At 44.6% G+C, this 20,427-nt stretch overlaps 1 protein-coding gene across 4 annotated transcripts in view; it reads right to left on the bottom strand.

Moving 5' to 3' along the window:
- Positions 1-19,870, bottom strand: part of fryb (furry homolog b (Drosophila)) — a 360,066-nt gene extending 340,196 nt beyond the window's left edge. For 3 of the 4 annotated variants that reach the window (XR_013888056.1, XM_080197438.1, XM_080197440.1), the window contains exon 1: positions 19,571-19,870. Coding sequence is in view for 3 of the 4 variants with exons in the window: in XM_080197438.1 (XP_080053564.1) it covers positions 19,571-19,775 (205 nt within the window). In the remaining variant the exon portion in view is untranslated. Of the gene's footprint in view, positions 1-6,809; positions 6,875-19,570 lie in introns of those variants that run through there. The other variant, XM_080197443.1, reaches the window with a different exon arrangement.
- Positions 19,871-20,427: the final 557 nt, after the last annotated feature.

The following is a 20,427-nucleotide window of genomic DNA, read 5'->3' as shown; positions in this document are numbered from 1 at the left end:
CAAATGTGCACTACCTCCCTCTGCAAGCTTTTGGGTATGTTAAGTCCTGCCCACGAGCTTCTGCAGAGAGCAATAGGCTCACTCGGAATTTTGCAGCCAGAGTGCATATGAGGGGCTAAAAACACCTCCAAAAAATGGATGTGACACCCTCCCAGTTCTACACCTGCCCGGCACTTGGTAAAATACTGCCCTTAGAATTTTTTTGAAAGAATCGTCCCCTTGATTTCTGCTAATGGCCTGGCTGTTACTGATGGCCATTTCCAGAGCTTCGTGCTCTCCAATGGTATCTGGCATATCCTGACTGCATCTTATCACCTGTCGTCAAATGGACTCGAAGAACAGACGATTCAAACCTTCAGAAATTGTATGAAGAAACAACCAACGGCATCCATGGAGACTTAGCTAGAACGGTTTTCGTTAGATTACAGGACCATATCACACACCACAACAAGTGCTACTCCAGCGGCACTGTTGATGGGGTGGTGGCTTCATACCAGATTGAGCTATTATTCCCAAACTTGGCAGAGATGGTGGAGTCTCACCAGGAACATCAAAAGAGAAACTTTGATTCCACAAGCATAGAAAGAATTTTTGCAATGGGTGATCTGGTTCATTTAAGGAACTTCATGAATGGTCCCAGATGGTTCCCTGGAATCATTATGGAGAAACCAATATCTTTCAAGGTCAAAGTTTAGGAAAAGAAGCACCTCAGGGTCAAGGAGATTTTAGCTGAGCCGCCCCCACCTCTAGCCATGAAAATAGCTGCTGTCAGTGTCAGTCCTCAGCTTGAAGTTGACTCTGCATTGGCCTCTTCTGATAGCGAAGGTGTTGTTTGTCCATCGTTGTCGATGACGACCTCGACACCATTAGTCATTTTGAGGCTGGATGTGGTGTGTCTAAAGATGAATGATCAGGCCAATTCGGGCACGGAATGTCCTGGCACATATTGGACAGACTTGTGTAGGCATTGTAGTTGTTGTGCTGCTGGCTCTAGACTTGCGCAGCTTGCGCTTAAGTTGTGCTTCAACAATGCACCTTGCTTTGTAAGCTTGACAGCCCTTGCAGATGAGGCAGTGTCAGATATGGTGGTTTTGTGCTGGCGTTTCCCAGGTGGTCGTGTCTATGTCAAGTGACTTCAGGGAGGCCTTGAGTGTATCTTTCTAATGTTTCTTCTGCCCTCCATGCGAGTGTCTTCCAGCAGAGAGTTCCCCAAAAAGGAGCTGCTTGGGTATGCACTCATCTGGCATACGGATGACATGACCTGTCCACCAAGTCTGCGCTCTCATCAGCAGTGTGTAGACTGATGATAGACTTGCTCTAGAGAGAACTTCAGTGTCTGGTACTTTGTCTTGCCATTTGATGCATAATATTCTGCAAAGACAAATCATGTGGAAATGATTGAGCTGCCTTGCATGACCTTGACACACAGTCCACGTTTCACAGGCATACAGGAGGGTAGTGAATACCATGGCGCTGTAGACCTTCAGTTTTATTGCTGGGCTGATTCCTCAACATTCCCATCCAGTGGAGTACAGTCTACCGAAAGCAAAACTTGCCTTTGCTATTCTGCAGTTAACTTCTGTATCAATAGTCACTGCTTGGGAGAGGGTGCTGCCAAGATAAGTGAACTGGTTCACTACCTGTAGTTTCTGCCCTTTAAATGTGATTATGGGTTCTGTGAGTATGGTGCATGAGGAGCAGACTGGTGCATAACTTCGGTCTTTTTAATATTCATGGTGAGTCCATAGTTGTCACAAGCCATGGAAAATTTGTCCATACTGACATGCATTTCTGGCTCTGAGCCAGTATACAGGGCGCAGTCATCGGCAGAGGGGAAGTCTCTCAGAACAGTCTCCTTCACTTTGACAATGGCCTTAAGTCTCCTCAGGTTAAAGAGCTTCCCATCCACTCTGTACTTGAGGCTGATTCCAGCAACACATCCTGGAAGGCATCATTCAGCATGGCAGTAAACATCATGTTGAACAGTGTGGATGCAATCACACAGCCCTGTTTGATGCCATTGGTGACTGGGAATGCCTGAAAGGATTCTCTGCCATCCAGTACTCTGGCCATCATGTCATCATGGAACTGGCGTACCATCTGAATGAATTTGGGGGCGGGCAGCCGAACTTTGACATGATCCTCCACAGGCCTTGTCGGCCGACAGTGTTGAAGGCTTTCGCGAGGTCAACAAAGGTTGTGTAGAGCTCGTGATTCTGCTCCTGACATTTCTCCTGAAGTTGGCGTGCAGCAAAAATCATGTCAATAGTAACGCGACCTTTGCAGAAGCCACACTGTGACTCTGGAAGCAAGCTCAGCTCCAGATGAGTGACCAAACGATTTAGTAGGACTCATGTGAGGGTTTTTCCTGTGATGGAGAGCAGCGAGATTCCTCGGTGGTTGTCGCATACTTGCCTTTTACCCTGCCTCTTATAGAGGTGTACAATGGAAGCACCTTTAAGTTCCTGGGGAATGGATTCTTGCTTCCAAAAGGACTGGAACAACTCGGAGAGGTTTTCGATAAGTACAGGACCAGCAGCTTTGTAGATATCTGTGGGTATGGCATCTGTCCCTGGGGCTTTGCCATTGGATAGCTGGCTGACAGCTTTCGTGACTTCAGCTAATACCAGTAGGTCAGCCATGGCGCTGTTGATATCGATCTGGAGAATCCTGTCTATTGCCTTATCGTTAATAGATGATGGTCGGTTGAGGACAGCTTCAAAGTGTTCAGCCCATCTCTGCAGGATCTGAGCCATCTCTATAATGAGAGTTGTACCATCTGTACTCAGGAGGGGGAACTCCAGAGAGATTGAGGTCCATAGAGAATGCTGAGGGCTTTATAGAACCATTTCATGTCGTTTCTGTCAGCATATCTCTGTATTTCATCTGCCTTGGCGCTCAGCCAGGCATCCAGCATTTTACGCGGTTTATTCTGCACTGTCCTGCGAGCACTGGTAAAAGCATTTTTTCTTGGCAGCTGATGATGGGTCGTTCTGACAGGCCCGATGAAGATGGTGTTTTTCAACAAGTAGAGCCTGTATCTGCTCATCATTCTCATTGAACCAATCATGCTGCTTATGGGTACAGGGCCCGAGCATCTTCAGTGCAGATGTATTGACAGCATTCCTGAAGCGTTCCCAGTCGTCCACAGCGCTGCCTGCGAGGTGTAGGTCAGCAAGCTTGATTTCTAAGTCTTCAGTCAGTGCTGAAGCTATGCTGGGGTTCTTTAGATTGGCCGCATTGATTCTTTTCATAACCTTGCTTCCTTGTGGTTGCTTCTTAGGCCTGATGCAGAGCCTCATTTTGGAGACAATGAGTCTGCGATCTGTCCAACAGTCGGCACCACACATGGCCTTGGTTACTCTGACATCCTGCCTGTCTTTTATCCTGACAATGACATAGTTGATAAGATGCCAATGCTTAGAGCGGGGGTGCATCCAGGAGATCTTGTCACGGGTCGGCAGATGGAAGGTTGTGTTGGTGATGGGGAGGTCGTGTGCTGCACAGGTCTTCATTATGAGTAGACCATTACTGTTACACTTGCCCACTCCATGCCTCCCAATGACTCCCTGCCAGATTGCAAAGTCACACCCTACTCTTGCATTGAAATCGCCAAACAAGATCTGCCTGTCGGCATTGCTCACTGCTGATAGTAGGGCATCTCGTTCTTCATAGAACTTGTCTTTCATCTCGTCCGGGTTGTTCATTGTGGGGGCATAGGCGCTGATCAGGGTGACTTGACTTCTGTTCAGTAGCAGAAGCTATAATGTCATAAGCCGGTCGTTCACACCCTTGGGTAGACTAGCAAGTTTCCGAACAAGGAGATTCCTGACGGCGAATCCAACTCCAGCATCACGACGCTCATCGCTGCCGCGACTGTTCCAGAAAAAAGTACATCCACCTCCAGTTTCAGTCAAGAGACCTACGTTGGCAAGACGAGTTTCACTCAGGGCTGCAATGTCAATGTTGTTTCTTGCAAGCTCTCTGGCAACCAAGGCTGTTCTTCTCTCTGGTCTGTCTGCTGTAGGGTTGTCCAAAAGCGTGTGTCCATTGGCAAGTGCCAATGTTGAGCAGTGTCACCTTGTGTTTTATTTTGTTTGTTCGACTGCAAGATGGGATCCCCGCCAGCCGCAGTAAACTGGCCAGGGTGTAATGAAGCAGGCAATGTTTAGGGCACCTTTTCTAGCCCCTTCCTCATTCTACAGAAGTCAGCAGTGCATTCCTGAAGAGGACTGCTCAGTCGCCCAGGGAGACATCAAGTTTCACAGATGCTTTGGTCAGCGGAACATGACCATTAGACCTGAGCTGCCTGTGTGCAGTTCCATGACTACAGCTTCTAGTGTATCCGCACCTGCTGCTTCGTCACTTGCCCATCACCACAGGACTTCAAAGGTAGAACAGAACGATGATGATGATGATGATGATGGTGTCGAGACTAGAGCCTGATTTGGATTAAGTGAGGGAGAGTTGCCCAGCTTCAGCCTCACTCTTTCTTCCCAATTCCTATCTGGATCCAGTGGCAATGCAAGAGTCAAGACGGCTGGAGATGGGACTAGGCGCAGTGGATGACCTGGACATCTTCTGTATCTTGTCCTGCTCTTCGCGGTCCACGACACTTGTACAGACCACCTTTTTGACCATTGGACCTTCCATTGTTCTTGTCTGCTCAATCCGCCAGAGTCTTGTCTTCACGTGCTGGGATGGACATCTCCCTATCTCACCAAGGGTTGAGACTTGTTGGCTACCCTCACCTGGTTTAGCCGGCTTGTTGAAGCCGTTGCCCGGGGTATGGCTGCTGTCGCATGCAAATGGCTACGGGGAGCCAAAGGTGAGAGCTGAGTGCCAGGTTGGGACAAAGGGTGGACAAACCGCCCTGAAAAGGGCGCGACATGTTCCCCCACCAGAGGTACTACCCTCCCTGACACCCCTTACACCCTAGCGAAGGTATGGACTCATGGAAGGACACTGAAGTGCGCCTCTGGACTGAAGCAGAACTTGAGGAAGGACCTGCTTCAGTAACCCTGCAACACTTCCTCCAACAAAGGTCCCCTGCTTGGATCACACTGCGTAACTATCACACCACCTGACCCAGTCCTGCTTCAACGGACCTCTGCCAAACAACAGAAAGAACCTCCTCGCAGACGGGGGGCTGGGAGAGAGACATGTACCTGAGAGGGAGGGGATGTTTTGATGACCACAAAGACGACTGGGGATCCTCAATAGATCTACCCATGAACTTCATATACAAGCTGGCTTACTGAATGAATGGAAGCTCACCCAATGGGAAGCAGCCAGCAAGGATTCCTAAATCTGTAACTTTACCTGGGCCTCGGCAATACGTCCCGAGGTGAAGACTCTCTGACTTAAGTTGCAGGAGCTGTCTTTTTCTTTCGTGCACGATAAAGGGTGTTGGTGATAGGAAACTGGTGTTTGGCTAAATTGCTGCATGGATAACAGATCTGTAGGAACATGATCACCTGTGTCTTCCCTTCCACTACCCTGAATCGGAAGTATATTGATATTCCTTCATTGCTTTTGAGCCAAAACCCAGGAACTTCTGATCAAGTATATCTATGGGTGTATTTTAACAAATGGACTGCAGTAATTTAAGAAGGCAACTCACCACCACTTCCTCAAGAGCAATTAGGGATGGGCAATGAATGCTGGCCTTGCCTGTGATACCATATCCATTGAACAAATAAAAAATCTTTTATACTTCATGAAAGATCTTTCCTTATTTTTGTAGATGACATTATCTGTTTCTTATTTTCTGATTAAAAGTTACATCAATGATGCGTCAACTCTGCCACATCCAACCCTCTGCATCCATTCAGTTTATAGAGGCACTCCACATTGCTCCCTCTGCCCTGCCTCAGACCCAGCTCATAAAAGCCCCATCCAACTCCTCAACTATAGAATTATTCTCTTCCCCTCATCTCTTCTCAGCACCCCTTACAATCCTAATAAAGCTGCAACTGTCCTTCTGCACACCCTACACCTCCCTAATTGATCTTGGTCCCTTCCTTTCACCTATTCAATTAAAGCTTGTGTTCTCTTTCCCCCACCATTCAAGGCACTGCATTCTTTTCCCCCTCCTCTCACCTATGCTCTTGTTGAAATTACTATGCCTCATACCAAATATATCAACAAGAAATTCTGGGGGTTTGGAGTGATGTAAATATAACACAATGGACAAAATTTAATGGCCTGTTCTGTAGCCCTGTTGCCTTTTGTCTCTGCCCTGATTAGTCTCTGGCCAGAAGGCTCATCGATGGACTTTTGCCCTATCACTAATTGAGGCTCTTCCATGAGCATTTAATGCCTACCTAAAAGCCTTATCTTACAATAGGAACTATTCATCCAGTGGTGGATGGGCAATCTGCCATGCAGGATGCCCAAAAAGAAAACCTTTTGCGTTTGCTTGCAGGCTCCTGGCACTTGGTGGGATGGGGGTGGAGGGGGTTGGGCAGGTGGGTGGGAGGAGAGTCCCTTGTTCAATGCCTGATTCTGTGCCTCAGCATTGGGAAGGAGCGTGCTAAGATCCACTTCCCATCCCTGCTGCTGACATCCTCCCTTGAGAGTTCCAATGTGCAGTCCTCCTTCCAACATCACTCACCTCTGGCCTGGTCCCTTCCTGATCCTGGGCCATGCAATGCAATCTTCATCATCTCGGTGGCACTCTAACACTGCCAGTCACTGATTGGCCAGCAGCCTCTTGGTTGGTGGTTCTTGATCTCGGGGATAGACCACTGATCTCCAGTTAAATGCGTGATTGGCCTTCCTGAAAAGAAGTGATGCAAAATACTCACCAGCTCTCCAGCCAGTGGATGAGACACCCATAGCCATTAAATTCTGCCCAAGGGATGAATTTTCAGTCTTTTGCAGAAAGGCTTGGTGGTAAGTGGCTGGTAATACAGGAGAGGAAGGCATCAAGAAGGGAACTCATGTCTTCTTGCTTCCTTAGAATCATAGAATCCATATAGTGCAGGAAGAGGCCATTCAGTCAATCAAGTTTGCACCAATTCGCCAACAGAGCATCTTAACAATATCCATGATAAGGCCTGGGTATCACTGGAAGTGTCAGCATCACTGGGTGGACAGTTGAGCTACTTAATGTCGCAATTAAGGGCTGCTTCTCACTCCTATCAGCATAACCTTGTGTATTATGAGGAAAAGTTGAGCAGGTTAAATCTGAATTTATTGAAGTTTAGAGGAATGAGAAGTCATTTTTTCATTCTTTCACAGGATGTGGGCATTGCTGCCTAGGCCTCTATTAATTGTCCATGTCAAATTGCCCTTGAGAAGATGGTAGTGAGCCACTTTCTTGAACCACTGCAGTTTAATACATCCACAGTGCTGTTGGGAAGGGAGTTCCAGGATTTTGGCCTTGTGACAGTGACAGACTTGCCTTCAATAATCACCGACACTCAACAATCACCAGACAAGACTGTTCCCTTCCTGTTGGTGAACACTTCAGCGGTCACGGGCATTCGGCCTCTGACCTTCGGGTAAGCGTTCTCCAAGGCGGCCTTCACAACACACATCAGCACAGAGTCCCTCAGCAGAGACTGATAGCCAAGTTCCGCACATATGAGGATGGTCTCAACCAGGATCTTGGGTTCATGTCGCACTATTTGTAACCCCCATGACTTGCCTGGATTTGCAAAACCTCACTTACTGTACTGTCCGGAGACAATACACATCTCTTTAACCTATGCCTAGTGCTTTTTCCACTCACGTTGTCTACATCTTTAAGACTTGAATAGCAGGTTAGTCGTAAATACTCGCATTCTAATCAGTAATCTGTCAACTGTGTGTGCTGTTATATGCTCTGTCTGAGGCCAGAACTCTCCATTCACCTGATGAAGGGACAAACCCCGAAAGCTTGTGAGTTTACGATCAAACAAATAGGTTGGACTTTAACCTGGTGTTGTGAGACTTCTTACTCCAGTCTTAGAGGGCCAGAGCTGAGGCATCACAGACCATAGGGCAGACGCATCTGGGCCTCCAGGACTGGCAGAGCCAGGTAACATCGGAGCTTCTGGAGCTCAGCCTCTGTGCACCATGAGGGGTGAGAAAGGGCTAGAACCCACGCTGGGGCTGTCCACACAGAAGGCTTTGGACATCCTGAGACTTTTCAATTTCCCCCCTTCTTCACACTGGGACATCTCAGGACCAGCTGGATGAACACAGTGGCACAAAACAGTGTCATCCGCATGTCAGCCGGGGCCTTCCCAGTGTTGGTCACCTAGGGGATGGCCGCCAAGTGTATCACAGGCAACAGGGCGTGGATCACAGCTGGACACCTCCACCTCCAATTAGCATCTCGGGAGCACCCAGATGAAGCAGTAGACTACACATGATTAGGACGTTGTACGTTCACTAAGAGGACAAGGGTGAAGGTCACCAATAGTCATTTTTAATGACCAATCAAATTTACTGAAAGACAAATTAAGAGGGGCTGTCCCCAAAACGAAGAGAACTGCCTGAAACAAAAAACAAAGTAGAAAGAAAACTTAAAAATATCAAACTAAATTGTGAATAAAGGGGATGATAATATGCCCCAGTCCCTGCAGTGCCCAATGGAAGGGCTCTATCTCCATGGACACCCGGCCGCAAATGTAGCCGTGGTAGAGGGCCAGACAGTCAGGTCGGACAACCCTCTCGGTCGCCTGCTGCCTGGGCCTGTTGATGGCAAGTTTGGCCAGGCCCAGGAGCAGGTTCACGAGGAGGTCCTTCACCTTCCCCATCCTCCTCTGCATCAAGGGCCTGTAGATCAGGAATGTAGGGCTGAAGTGCAAACAAAACATCCATAAAAGGTTTTTAAGATAACTGAAAAGGGAGTGCAGCCTATATTAAAAAACATAAACATGGTCCACAGACTAGGTCACCAGTAGTCAATCTTTTTGACGAACCAAATAAACTACATCAAATTAACTGAGGGACAAATTAAAAAGGGTAGCCCCCAAAAGAAGGCAACCATCCAATATTAAAATCAAAACGCAAAGGAAACTTAAAACATTAAACCAAAATGTGGTTAAAGGGGTCAATAATATGCTCCAGCCCCTACAGTGCCCAACAAACACAGAAGGCCCCCACAATGCCTGCAGACATCACATGCTCCTCTCCAGGGACACCTGGCTGCAAAAGTAGCCAGAGAGGGGCAAACAGTCAGGTCAAATGATGCCTTCGGTCGCCCATTGCCTGGACCTGTTGATGGCAAGTTTGACCAGGCCCAGGAGCGGAGGTCCTCCGCCTTCCTCACCCCTCTCTGCTCCAGAGGCCCATAGTTCAGGAGCGTGGGACTGAAGTGCAAACGAAACATCAATAAAAGGTTTTTGAGGTAACTAAAAAGGGAGTGCAGTCTATTACACATAACATAGACATGGTCCATGGACTCTGCAAGACTGCAAAAAGAGCATATCTCTTGGGAGCCTGTGAACTGGTGCAATGTACGATTGTAAGGTACTGCTGCATGCACCAGCCTCCACCCCAGGCCTTCAAAAAATGGGGGAGGATCCCTCTGTAGGGGGACCTTCACCGGGGACATCCGCTGCCAGATGGCAACAAGGTCCACTAAGGTGTATTTTTTTGTAAACCATGCCAGAGTAACATCATGCCAGAGAGGTGGGAGATGCTAACAAGGGCGAAGATATGTAAATGAATGCAAATTTCATTAAGCTGATTTTCAGTGTGTTTCCATCAGCACCAAAAAACTTTGGTTGGGAGATACTATTGGGGCGGGAACGCATACGTGAAGCCGCGAATTGGCCGATGCAAGTCTCTCTCAGCTCGCTGCGTTAAAAAACTAGTGCAGCAGGATAGGAGAATCAACCCCTTGATTTCTGCAGCTCCCTGGTCCTGTCCAGCTTCTCCTGGGTCTAGCTTAAAACTAATTCAAAAGTTCTTTCTGTCCTAGGTCGGCCTCTGGTTGCTGAGAAACAACTTAGTTTTCCTTTAAGCCCTATTTGCTTTCATGTCATAAACATTTTAATTACATTGTAGGTACAGTTTAGAATGAAAATCAAAACCCATAGACATGCAGGCATCTTTATCATGAAACTAACTAATGTTTTAACCATTTTTTATACAGAAACATAAAATTAAACTGACTTAAAGCCAATATCCTTAAATACTAGCATAAGTTATTTAAAATGACGCCAGTTTCCTGACATTAGGCCACTTTTAATGGAGGGGCAGGGTGGGATTGCCAACCCCCTGTACTAGGTTTCAGAGTGCCTGCCTAAAGCAGGGGGAATAGAAAAAGTAACACCTTGAGTAGAAAGAGGTGAAAAGAGTGCAGCCCAAAGAGTGGAGCTGGAAAATAACAGTTTGCATGAGGCTTATTACCAAGACAATGGTGAGCATGGGCATGTAAGGATTTTAGGGTCATGGAGGAGTGGAAGAGGTATCCAAAAAAGGATGGAGGGTGGATTGGGGGCATGGAGGCATGAAATGAGAAGAACCTAGCATCCTCAGTGTGGTAGAAACCGTCAGTCAAGGTTAGAAAATGAAGGGCCTAAAGTGGCAGTATCAGTACTTTATACATGCGGGTTCATCTCAGGATGTTGGCTAGCAGAGCCTTAGAGGGTCTTGAGTTCCTCTGCAACATTCCAATTATTGAGCAACATTCCAATTATCAAGCAACATTCCAATTATCAAGTGATCTTGAACAATGTCCTTTACAAAGCATAGAAAGGAGGACCAATTGATCTTGCACATTCAGCCATGTTCTGCACTGTAGCAAGTACAACAGTGCACACTAACATGAACAGTCAATGAAGAACATAAAACACAATGGGAAACCCAGTGTGGCGGGGGGTTTTCTTCGGGGAACTGGCAGATTCCACCAGTAGGGATGGCCTGAAATCCCACCCAACATTATTTCCTCCAGAATAAATAAATTTCCCTAACTTTCCTATAACCATCAGTTTGTGATGACTATTGTGTGCTGCTTAAGTGGCTGAAACACAGTAAAAAGTCTCACAACACCAGGTTAAAGTCCAACCAGTTTATTTGATAGTAAACCCACAAGCTTTCAGAAACACCGTTCCTTCGTCAGGTGCGTGGAAGGTTCTGATCAGAGAAGGGCATATAGAGGCACACACAGTTTACAGAATACTGATTAGAATGTGAATCTTTACAGATAACCTGCTATTCAAGTCTTAAAGATGCAATGTGAGTGGCGATAGCATTAGGCATAGGTTAAAGAGATGTGTATTGTCACCAGATAGGACACTAAGTGAGATGTTGCAATTTCAGGCAAGTCATGGGGGTTACAGATAATGTGACATGAACCCAAGATCCTGGTTGAGACCGTCCTCACGTGTGTGGAACTTGGCTATCAGTCTCTGCTCAGTGACTCTGCGCTGTCATGTGTCGTGAAGGCCGCCTTGGAGAATGCTTACCCAAAGTTCAGAGGCAGAATGCCCGTGACCGCTGAAGTGTTCGCCAACAGGAAGGGAACAGTCTTGCCTGGTGATTGTCATAAGTGACTGAAAGTCAGTATTTAGTGGCATACCACAGGGATCCATGTTGGGTCCCCTATTATTTGTCATTTATGTAAATGACATCGATGACAACATGAGGGTAGGATTAATAAGTTTGCAACCTTATCTTTAATAAGATTGGATGGGTGGTTAACAGTGAAGCAGAGGATTTTGGGCCACAAGAAGATGGTCAAGTAAGTGGCAGATGGAGTTTAACCCTGAAAAGTGTGAGGTGATACATTTTGGAGGGAGTAACTTGACAAGAAAGTACTCAATGAATGGTAGGATATAGGAAGTTCTGTGGAACAACAGGACCTTGACTTGTGTGTACACAGATCTCTGAAAGCAGAAGGGTATGTTAATAGGGTGGTGGAAAAGACATATGGGACACTTGACTTTATCAATCAAAGCATAGATTGCAAAGGCAGGGAAGTCATGTTGGAGTTGTATAGGACTTTGGTGAGGCCACAGCTAGTGTATTGTGTACAGTGCTGGTTGCCACATTATCGGAAGGATATGATTGCGCTGGAGGGGGTGCAGAGGAGATTCACCAGGATGCTGCCTGGGATGAAACATCTAAGTAATGAAGTGAGGTTGCGTAGGCTTGAGTTGTTTTCATTGAAGCAGAGAAGACTGAGGGGCAACCTGATCGAGGTGTGCAAGATTATGAGAGACATGGACAGAGTGGATAAGGAGCAGCTGTTCCTCTTAGTTGAGGAGTCAGTCATGAGGGGACATAGGTTCAAGGTGAGGGCAAGGAGGTTTAGGGAGGATGTGAGAAAAAGCTTTTTTAACCCAGAGGCGCTGACGGTCAGGAATGTGCTGGCTGGTAGAGGCATGTTGCCTCACATCCTTTAAAAAATATCTGGATGAGCACTTGGCACATCATAGCATTCAGGGCTATAGGGCCAAGTGTTGACAGATGGGATTAGGTGGGAGTTCAAGTGTTTCTAATGTGTTGGTGCAGACTCAATGGGCCAAAGGGCCTCTTTTGCACTGCATGATTTTATGATTCATGCAGATAAATTTTATGATTTAGCTCCCTGACTAAGCTAGTCTCAATACTGATGCCACACAGATAAAGTGAAACCAAAGTAATACAAAATATTTAAAAGTGAAATTTAAGTTGAAAAATATATGCCACCTTTGTGCTCTCAAGAATTCTTATGTTTATGGTAATGGAGTTGGGCAGGAAAGTTGTGGCCTTTAAGAAACCTGCCTGTTTGTCCAAGAGGCTATAGACTGCCTGTACCTGCTGGATAGATACATTGACATTCGGTTTTAGCACTTAAAAGCCTCAACACTATAACACACGTCTCTCATGCAAATAAGCCACAGCACTTTAAATTTTAATTGTAGTTATGTGGGTACCAGCAGAAGCAAGAGAGTGCAAGTTACACTTTATATTCTGCAGCATACCAGTTAAATTCCATCCACTGAGTTTTGCAGTCCCAAAATGTTAATGATAGATATGCATGTCCTGCTACATTGTAACACTAAATGTAAGAACATAAGAACAAGGAGCAGAAGTAGGCCATCTGGCCCCTCGAGCCTGCTTCGTCATTCAATAAGATCATAGCTGATCTTTTTGTGGACTCAGCTCTATTTACCCGGTGCTCACCATAATCCTTAATTCAATTACTGTTCAAGAATTTATCTATCTTTGCCTTAAAAACATTCAATGAGGTAGCCTCAACTGCTTCACTGGGCAGGGAATTCCAGATTCACAAGCTTTTGTGTGAAGAAGTTCCTCCTCAACTCAGCCCTAAATCTGCTTTTCCTTATTTTGAGGCTATGCCCCCTAGTTCTAGTTTCACCCACCAATGGGAACAACTTCCCTGTTTCTCTCTTAACTATTCCCTTCATAATCTTATATTTTCTATAAGATCTCCTCTCATTTTTCTGAATTCCAATGAGTACAGCCCATCTATCAGTCTCTCCTCATAAGCCAACCCTCTCAACTCCGGAATCAACCTAGTGACTCTCCTCTGCACCCCCTCCAGAGCCCATATATCCTTTCACAAGTAAGGAGACCAAAACTGTACACAGACTCCAGGTGTGGCCTCATCAGCACCTCAGATAGCTGCAACATAATCTCACTGTTTTTAAAATCCATCCCTCAGCAATGAAGGCAAAATTCCATTTGCCCCCTTAATTACCTGCTGCATCTGCAAACCAACTCCTTGAGATTCCTGCACAAGGACACCCAGGTCCCTCTGCACAGCAGCATGCTGCAATTTTTTACCATTTGAATAATAGTCCATTTTGCTGTTCTTCCTACCAAAATGGATGACCTCACATTTATCAACATTGTACTCCATCCGCCAGACCCTCACCCACTCACTTAGATTATCTATTCCCTTTGCAGACTTTCAGCATCCTCTGCACATTTTGCTCTTCCACCCATCTTGGTGTCATCTGCGAATTTTGACATACTACACTTGGTCCCCAACTCCAAATCATCTATGTAAATCGTAAACAACTGCCAGTCCAACACTGATCCCTGAGGCACACCACTAATCACTGGTCGCCAACCAGAAAAACACCCATTTACCCCCACTCTTTGCTTTCTGTTAGTTAACTAATCCTCTATCCATGCTAATACACTACCTGTAACACCGTGCATCTTTATCTTATATAGCATCTTTGGTGCATCACCTTGTTAAATGACTTCTGGAAATCCAGATACACCACATCCACAGGTTCCCGATTGTCCACTGCACATGTAATGTTCTGAAAGAATTCCACCAAATTAGTCAAACATGACCTGCCCGTCATGAACTCATGCTGCATCTTACCAATGGGACAATTTATATCCAGATGTCTCGCTATTCCTTCCTTGATGACAGATTCAAGCATTTTCCCTACTACAGAAGTTAAGCTAACCAGCCTATAGTTACCCGCCTTTTGACTACCTCCTTTTTTAAACAGTGGCATTACTTCTGCTGTTTTCCAATCTGCCTTAGCTCTCCAGACTCCAGCGAATTTTGGTAAATTACCACTAGTACGTTTTTCTCAAGGCATTTTCATAACACTTAAGTCAGATCAAACAAGTTAGCTCCAGAAATATCTCAATCTAAAACAGGATGTAGAGCTATTTATGACACACCTAAAACCCAGACCGCAAATATTAGATGTCTTACTTTCAGCAACAGTGACCAAAAACCTAATGCGGAGCTCCAGCTTTTGATTGATTTTTAAACTAACTAAAAGGGTCTTTCTCAATCCCTCTCTCCCTAATTCGATGTCATAGTGGGGACAATCTGAAAAAGTTGCCGAACTACTCCGAGATTTTATCCACGCCCCAAATTGTCTTTAAGGTGCTGTGAGTTGGCAAGAATTCATCTCAAAACATAGTAAATGCCTCGAGAATTCTGTAGACGAAAGTAGTCAATCCCAGAGGAGATTAATTACCTTCCCAACAATGGCCTTTCGCACATCAAGGCGCATATTTTTAAAATTTACCAATTGTTCCTTCTGGACCTCGCATGGCGCCCTTCCAATTTTCTCACAGTGGGCACTCATATACTTTAACTGTAAATTAATCCCATCTACCACCTAGAAACAACATTTGCACTGGGATTCAATGATGTCCAAAATTTTTATTCTGCATTGCCAAAGGTACGGAAAGATGTGGAAATCTGGTCCCAGAAAGAAGACAAAGCGAAACGCAAACGATACAAAGACATAGGGGGCAGGATTTTTCGGCCACTCCCGCCAGCGGATCTCCCAGTTCCGCCAACGGCGATCCCTCACCGTAGCTTTCCCGGTACTGGAAAAACAGAGGAAAGACTGGTCGATCCCCCTGTTGACCAATGGCGACGCCTCCGCAAAACATGCCATCGGTCTGAACAGCACAGGGGTGAAACCTGCACCCGGAAGTGGGCGGTCTTCTGGGCCCACCCTTGAAATAGACAAATTGAGTTTAGAGGGCTAATTTGAGTCTTTCAGGTGGTGAACATCCGCGAGGTCACTGCTGGAGAGTGAGATATTCAACCTCCGTCATCATTAACTGTGACCCGGAACATAGTTGCAGCCAGAAATTTAAAGGACCCAACAAATGTCAGAATTTTAAGCTCATTGGAACTTAAAAGATTTGAAAGTTTGTAAAAGGATTGTGCATTTTTGTGAGATCTTATGTGTCTGAACTTTACCACTGAGCAGAGGTGGCATTCTTTTTGAACCTGAACAAGTTTTCCATATCCTTGCATGAAGGAGTTGTTGGATGTTTCCCTGCAGGGATGTGAGAGCCATTAGAGTGAGGGAAAGGCAGGGAAGAAGGGCCAAAACCAATCCCTCAATTTAATGGTAACTCCTCGAGACTATTCCTACATGCAATCTTGAACCAATGTGTGCAGCTCATTCCATCTGGCATGAATAAGAGAAGCCCGACCAAAATATACAGAATCATAGAATCTTTACAGTGCAAGATGCCATTCAGTCCATCGAGTCTGCACCAACTCTCTGAAAGAGCATCTTGCCCAGTCCAGCACTCATTCTATCCCCTAACCCCATGCATTTACCATGCACACTAACCTGCTCGTGTCTGCAAGGAGGTAGCTGCAGAGATCGGCAGCATTGGACTGATGAGGTGAACATGATCAATATGTCAGATGAGGTTCAATGATCGAACGAGGCAGGCTAGGGTGAGTAAATCCTCAATAGATGTTAGCTTGTGCCAGAATGCAACAGTGCAGATGCAGGAATAATGTGAGGTTGGTTGAAGCACCAAGGAAGTGTGATGTATCAAAGACATTGCCATCAGTGCCAATATCAGTGGGCACTTGCAGCTCTGGTGCACTTGGAGAATGATGGGTTGGCAGTCCGTGCAGATGAAGGATGTACACAGTATCTAGGCTGCCTAAGCATTTTGCTAAGAATGCATTAGTGGTATGCTGTCCAATGAACTGACAGTACTAATGATTGCAATGTTATACACCTTGTCAGGAGAAGCTGGTGTGGAGGAGTGTTCTGATGCTACAACTCTCACCAATTTTTACAGATGCACTATAGAAAGCCTCTTTTCCATATGTATCACAACTTAGTATGGTTCCTGCTCTGACCAAGACTGCAAGAAACTATAAAAGAACATAGTCCAGTCCATTACACAAACCAGCCTCCCATCCATTGATTCCATCTACACTTCCTGCTCCTGAGAAAAGCAGCCAGCGTAATCAAGCACCTCATGCACCCCAGGCATATTCTCTTATACCTTCTTCTGTTGGGGAAATAGATACAAAAGTCTGAGATCATGTACCGATTCAAGAACAGCTTCTTCCCTGCTGCCACCAGACTTTTGAATTGACCTACCATATATTAAGCTGATTGTTTTCTACAACCTGATATTAGTGACTGTAACGCTATATTCTGCACTCTTTCCTTCCCTTCTTCCCTATGTATTCTGTGAATGGTATGTTTTGTCTGTATAGTTCACAAGAAACAATACTTATTGCCACATGTATTGGGATATGGCGATAATACAACAAATCAAATCAAATCGGAGGATGAGGTTTTGATGTTGTTGGAATCAGAATCATCCAGGTCCATTGACAGATGAATTTGAGATGGCAAATGGTAGAAACTGATGGAAAAGGGGAGAAGTGGGATGGAAGCATAGCATGAGGTAGTGAAACTCAAAAATATTGTCCTGACTCTAAAACTTGGGGAAACTTCATAATCAGAAGCTTCATATGTTGTATATTGTTTCCGCAGGAGCCTTTATGACGATGTGCATTCAATCAATGGCTCACTGTACTCTGGGGAAACCTGAAATTACCACAAGCCCTCCAACTTTATCTAATTGACTCCGCTTGTCCAATGTGATGGAGATGTGATTCCTGCCCTTTGAAACATAACATCAATGAAGACCTTGATGCAGTGGCATGTAAAAGATTGCATTACACCACTGAGATCTTCACATTGCTGCTGAAAGTAGCCTGTTGCAAATAAGTTGAGTGCTTCAGTGACCTTCAGAGGTACAGGCATCGAGTGAGTCTCACTGCAGTTGGAGGAGATTTCCCCTGCAAGCACGTCAGAGTGATGAGATTGTGGCTCTTGAAAGTCCGAACATTCTCCTGTGTTGCCTCTGACATTTGCAGACAGCTTTGTTTCTATGCCTCTGTTGAGGATGAATGACGCCTTCATCAGCTCCTGGCATTGTGCAGCCCTGGCCCCTTCATGCACCACCACATCCTGGATCTCCTGATCTGCACTTCCTCTTCTCACTTGCCATCTCTACCTCCTCTTCATTCTCTTCACCAGAGGTTGTGTCTCTCTCCGAGACCCATTTTTTTCAACTACTTTAAAGTCTTGGGTGATGGACGAGGACAAAATGAAGCACACAGCAGGATAAAAGGCCTCTAATTAAGGCAAGTTTTAAATGGAAACTCTGCTTCTTAAATGAAACAGCATCCAGCAATAACAGAACTTTGGATTACTAAAATTAAACTCAGGGTTCAGCTGAACCTTTTAAGCCTATTCTAACAAGCTGTCTCGTTTTAAAAAAAGGAACCCCACATGGCTTCAAACAGACTCAAAGCATATTATTGCAGACAGTATATTATTCCAGTCAATTGAGCTGTCAATGAGCTTCAATACCTACTTAAATAAAATCTGAATGACTCAGGCAGGCTCCCAATTTCAAACTCCACCCACCAGCTCTATTATTTTAAACTGACATAATGACATCAGGAATGCAACCAAACGTTGTCATGCCTTATAATAGTTCAACATGAGGAGTGGAGGGAGTTGCAATTTCAGAATGTATTATAAAAACTGAAAGACAAAGGGAAATAGAGAATCAGCAACACAGAATTGCTGCAATCGTACCATGAACAATGCTGCATTAGACCAATACTTTAACCAGTTTAGTTTTAGTCCACCTCTGACTTCAAGCCCTTCTGCACCAAAATCTCACATCCTACATTTCTCAACCTATCCCACCTAACCACCCCCCTGTACCTCTGACCCCAGCTTATGAGGAATACTGCAGGAGGAACAGTCATCTCCTTCATGAAATATAGTACACACCTTACTTCATTACTTAAAATTAAAATCATGTATGCTATATTTTGCACGGATGTTTTATGTGCATGACAGCGTAGTGATTATATTACTGAATTAATAGTCCAGAGACTTGATCCCACTGGAGACCAGGCCAGAATTCTGTAGCCTTGGTTGCAGCTGGGGTTCTCCAGCCCCGCTGCTGGGAATGGAGTGTTGGATGAGTGCCAAATTTTCTGTTTTCACTGGCAGCAGTAGCAAAGAGTACAAGGCTGAAGAATTCCAGCCCATGCATTTGAATCCTACCATGGCAAATGGGGAATTTAAATTCAAATAAATAAATACATTGGAATGAAGAGATAGCATCAGTAATGATAAGCATGGGCAGGATTATCCAGTCCTGCCTGCTTCTGGGATCAACCATACATTAATCTAGAACCACAGCAATGGGGTTGAGTTTTAACTGCTTTCTGAAATGCTTGAATGCAAGTCATTCAGTTGTGTTTAAGATGGTATCTCACAGCTTTGTTCACAAGGGGCAATTAGGGATTGGTAATAAATGTTGGCCTTGTCAGAGATTCAGTCATTTCTGGAATTATTAAAATGACTAATAACATAAAAATCATTGCCAATTGCCCTAAAATTTTATATTGCTTCACAGTAATTTTGAAGTATATATTCAGCAACTTTCTCACGTAGAGCATGTCGTGATTTGGTTGAAATAACTACGCGTATCAACAATCTTCAGGCTCTGCTGGAACAGAGGAATGCAAAGCATAACTTTAGATAATTACCAATTGCGAGCTGCGCAACCATCAGTTCAACTTAGTCATAAACTGGTTCTTTCCATGGGCATTTTTTCAACTCTTGTTTATGAAATAGTACTTGTACCATATTGTGCTATTTAAAATCAACAACACACCCGAATATGTTAATTTTGCTCAGAATTCTCTGTTCATATAGTTAAACTGGCACAACTAAATGTCATTTTAAGCTGAAATCTACTGCAATCTGCATATTTTAAACACTGTTTGATATTTTCAGTCACAATCAACAGACATCATAAAAACATTTCCTACCTTGAAAAATAGAAGGTCTTTTCTTAGGGCGCCTTAAGTGTATTTGCTCTGCATTCCTGTAGTGTCTATTACCCTTTTCATAATTATCAGACCCCATCAAGAATTCTGGTGGAAGGCTAACCTTCCGTCTTGAATTTAATTCATTCTGGTATAAATCTCCAGTATCTTTGTTCACAGAGTTCAAATTGCTATCGTCAAGTGCCATTGAAATTGACTTATCAAAAACAACAGGAACTAAGTCCAACTTCACATGGAAATGATTCTTAGAGGATCTTGTTTCTCAAACATATGTAAGCTCAACTGTCTGACTGCCTATGGTTTACCTCACATTCTTGTTAGGGCAGTCCAGTGAGTTAATGGGCGAGGTCTGTACAGGTGTAGAATTACAAAATAGTTTCTCCTAGCAGCAAAGAAAAGAAAGAATTAAATAATTGATATTATATTCTTCACAAACAGCTACAAAGATGAAGAAATAATTGTAATATTTTAATTAATTTCAGGAATATCCTCGGAAAAGTATGATGGTATATACTTTATGTGCAAACATTCCAACTACTCTACATATCCTGAGATTCAGATGGTATGGCCCATCATTGAAACTTTAGTTCATCTATTTGTAGTTTTTGATTTCAGCCATGAATATATTCTTGCAAAGTTCTAAATAATGGTAAAGTGCTAAAATATAATGGCACAAGCAATTTAACAAATTCTTATGATTAACAATCTTATTAATAAATGTACAATTATTTGTATGATAGCAGAATGCAAGAAGTCTGTCACCAGCAATTTTAGTAAAGGCTCCAGGATTGGCATAGAGTCCACACCTGAAACTGGCACTGGATCCTTTGGGAATGCTA

This window comes from Carcharhinus amblyrhynchos, chromosome 10 (assembly GCF_965287045.1).
Source record: "Carcharhinus amblyrhynchos chromosome 10, sCarAmb.v2.hapA, whole genome shotgun sequence".
Classification (NCBI taxonomy): Eukaryota; Metazoa; Chordata; class Chondrichthyes; order Carcharhiniformes; family Carcharhinidae; genus Carcharhinus; species Carcharhinus amblyrhynchos.
The sequence above is the reverse complement of the archived record's forward strand: the minus strand, read 5'-3'. Positions and strand labels throughout refer to the sequence as shown.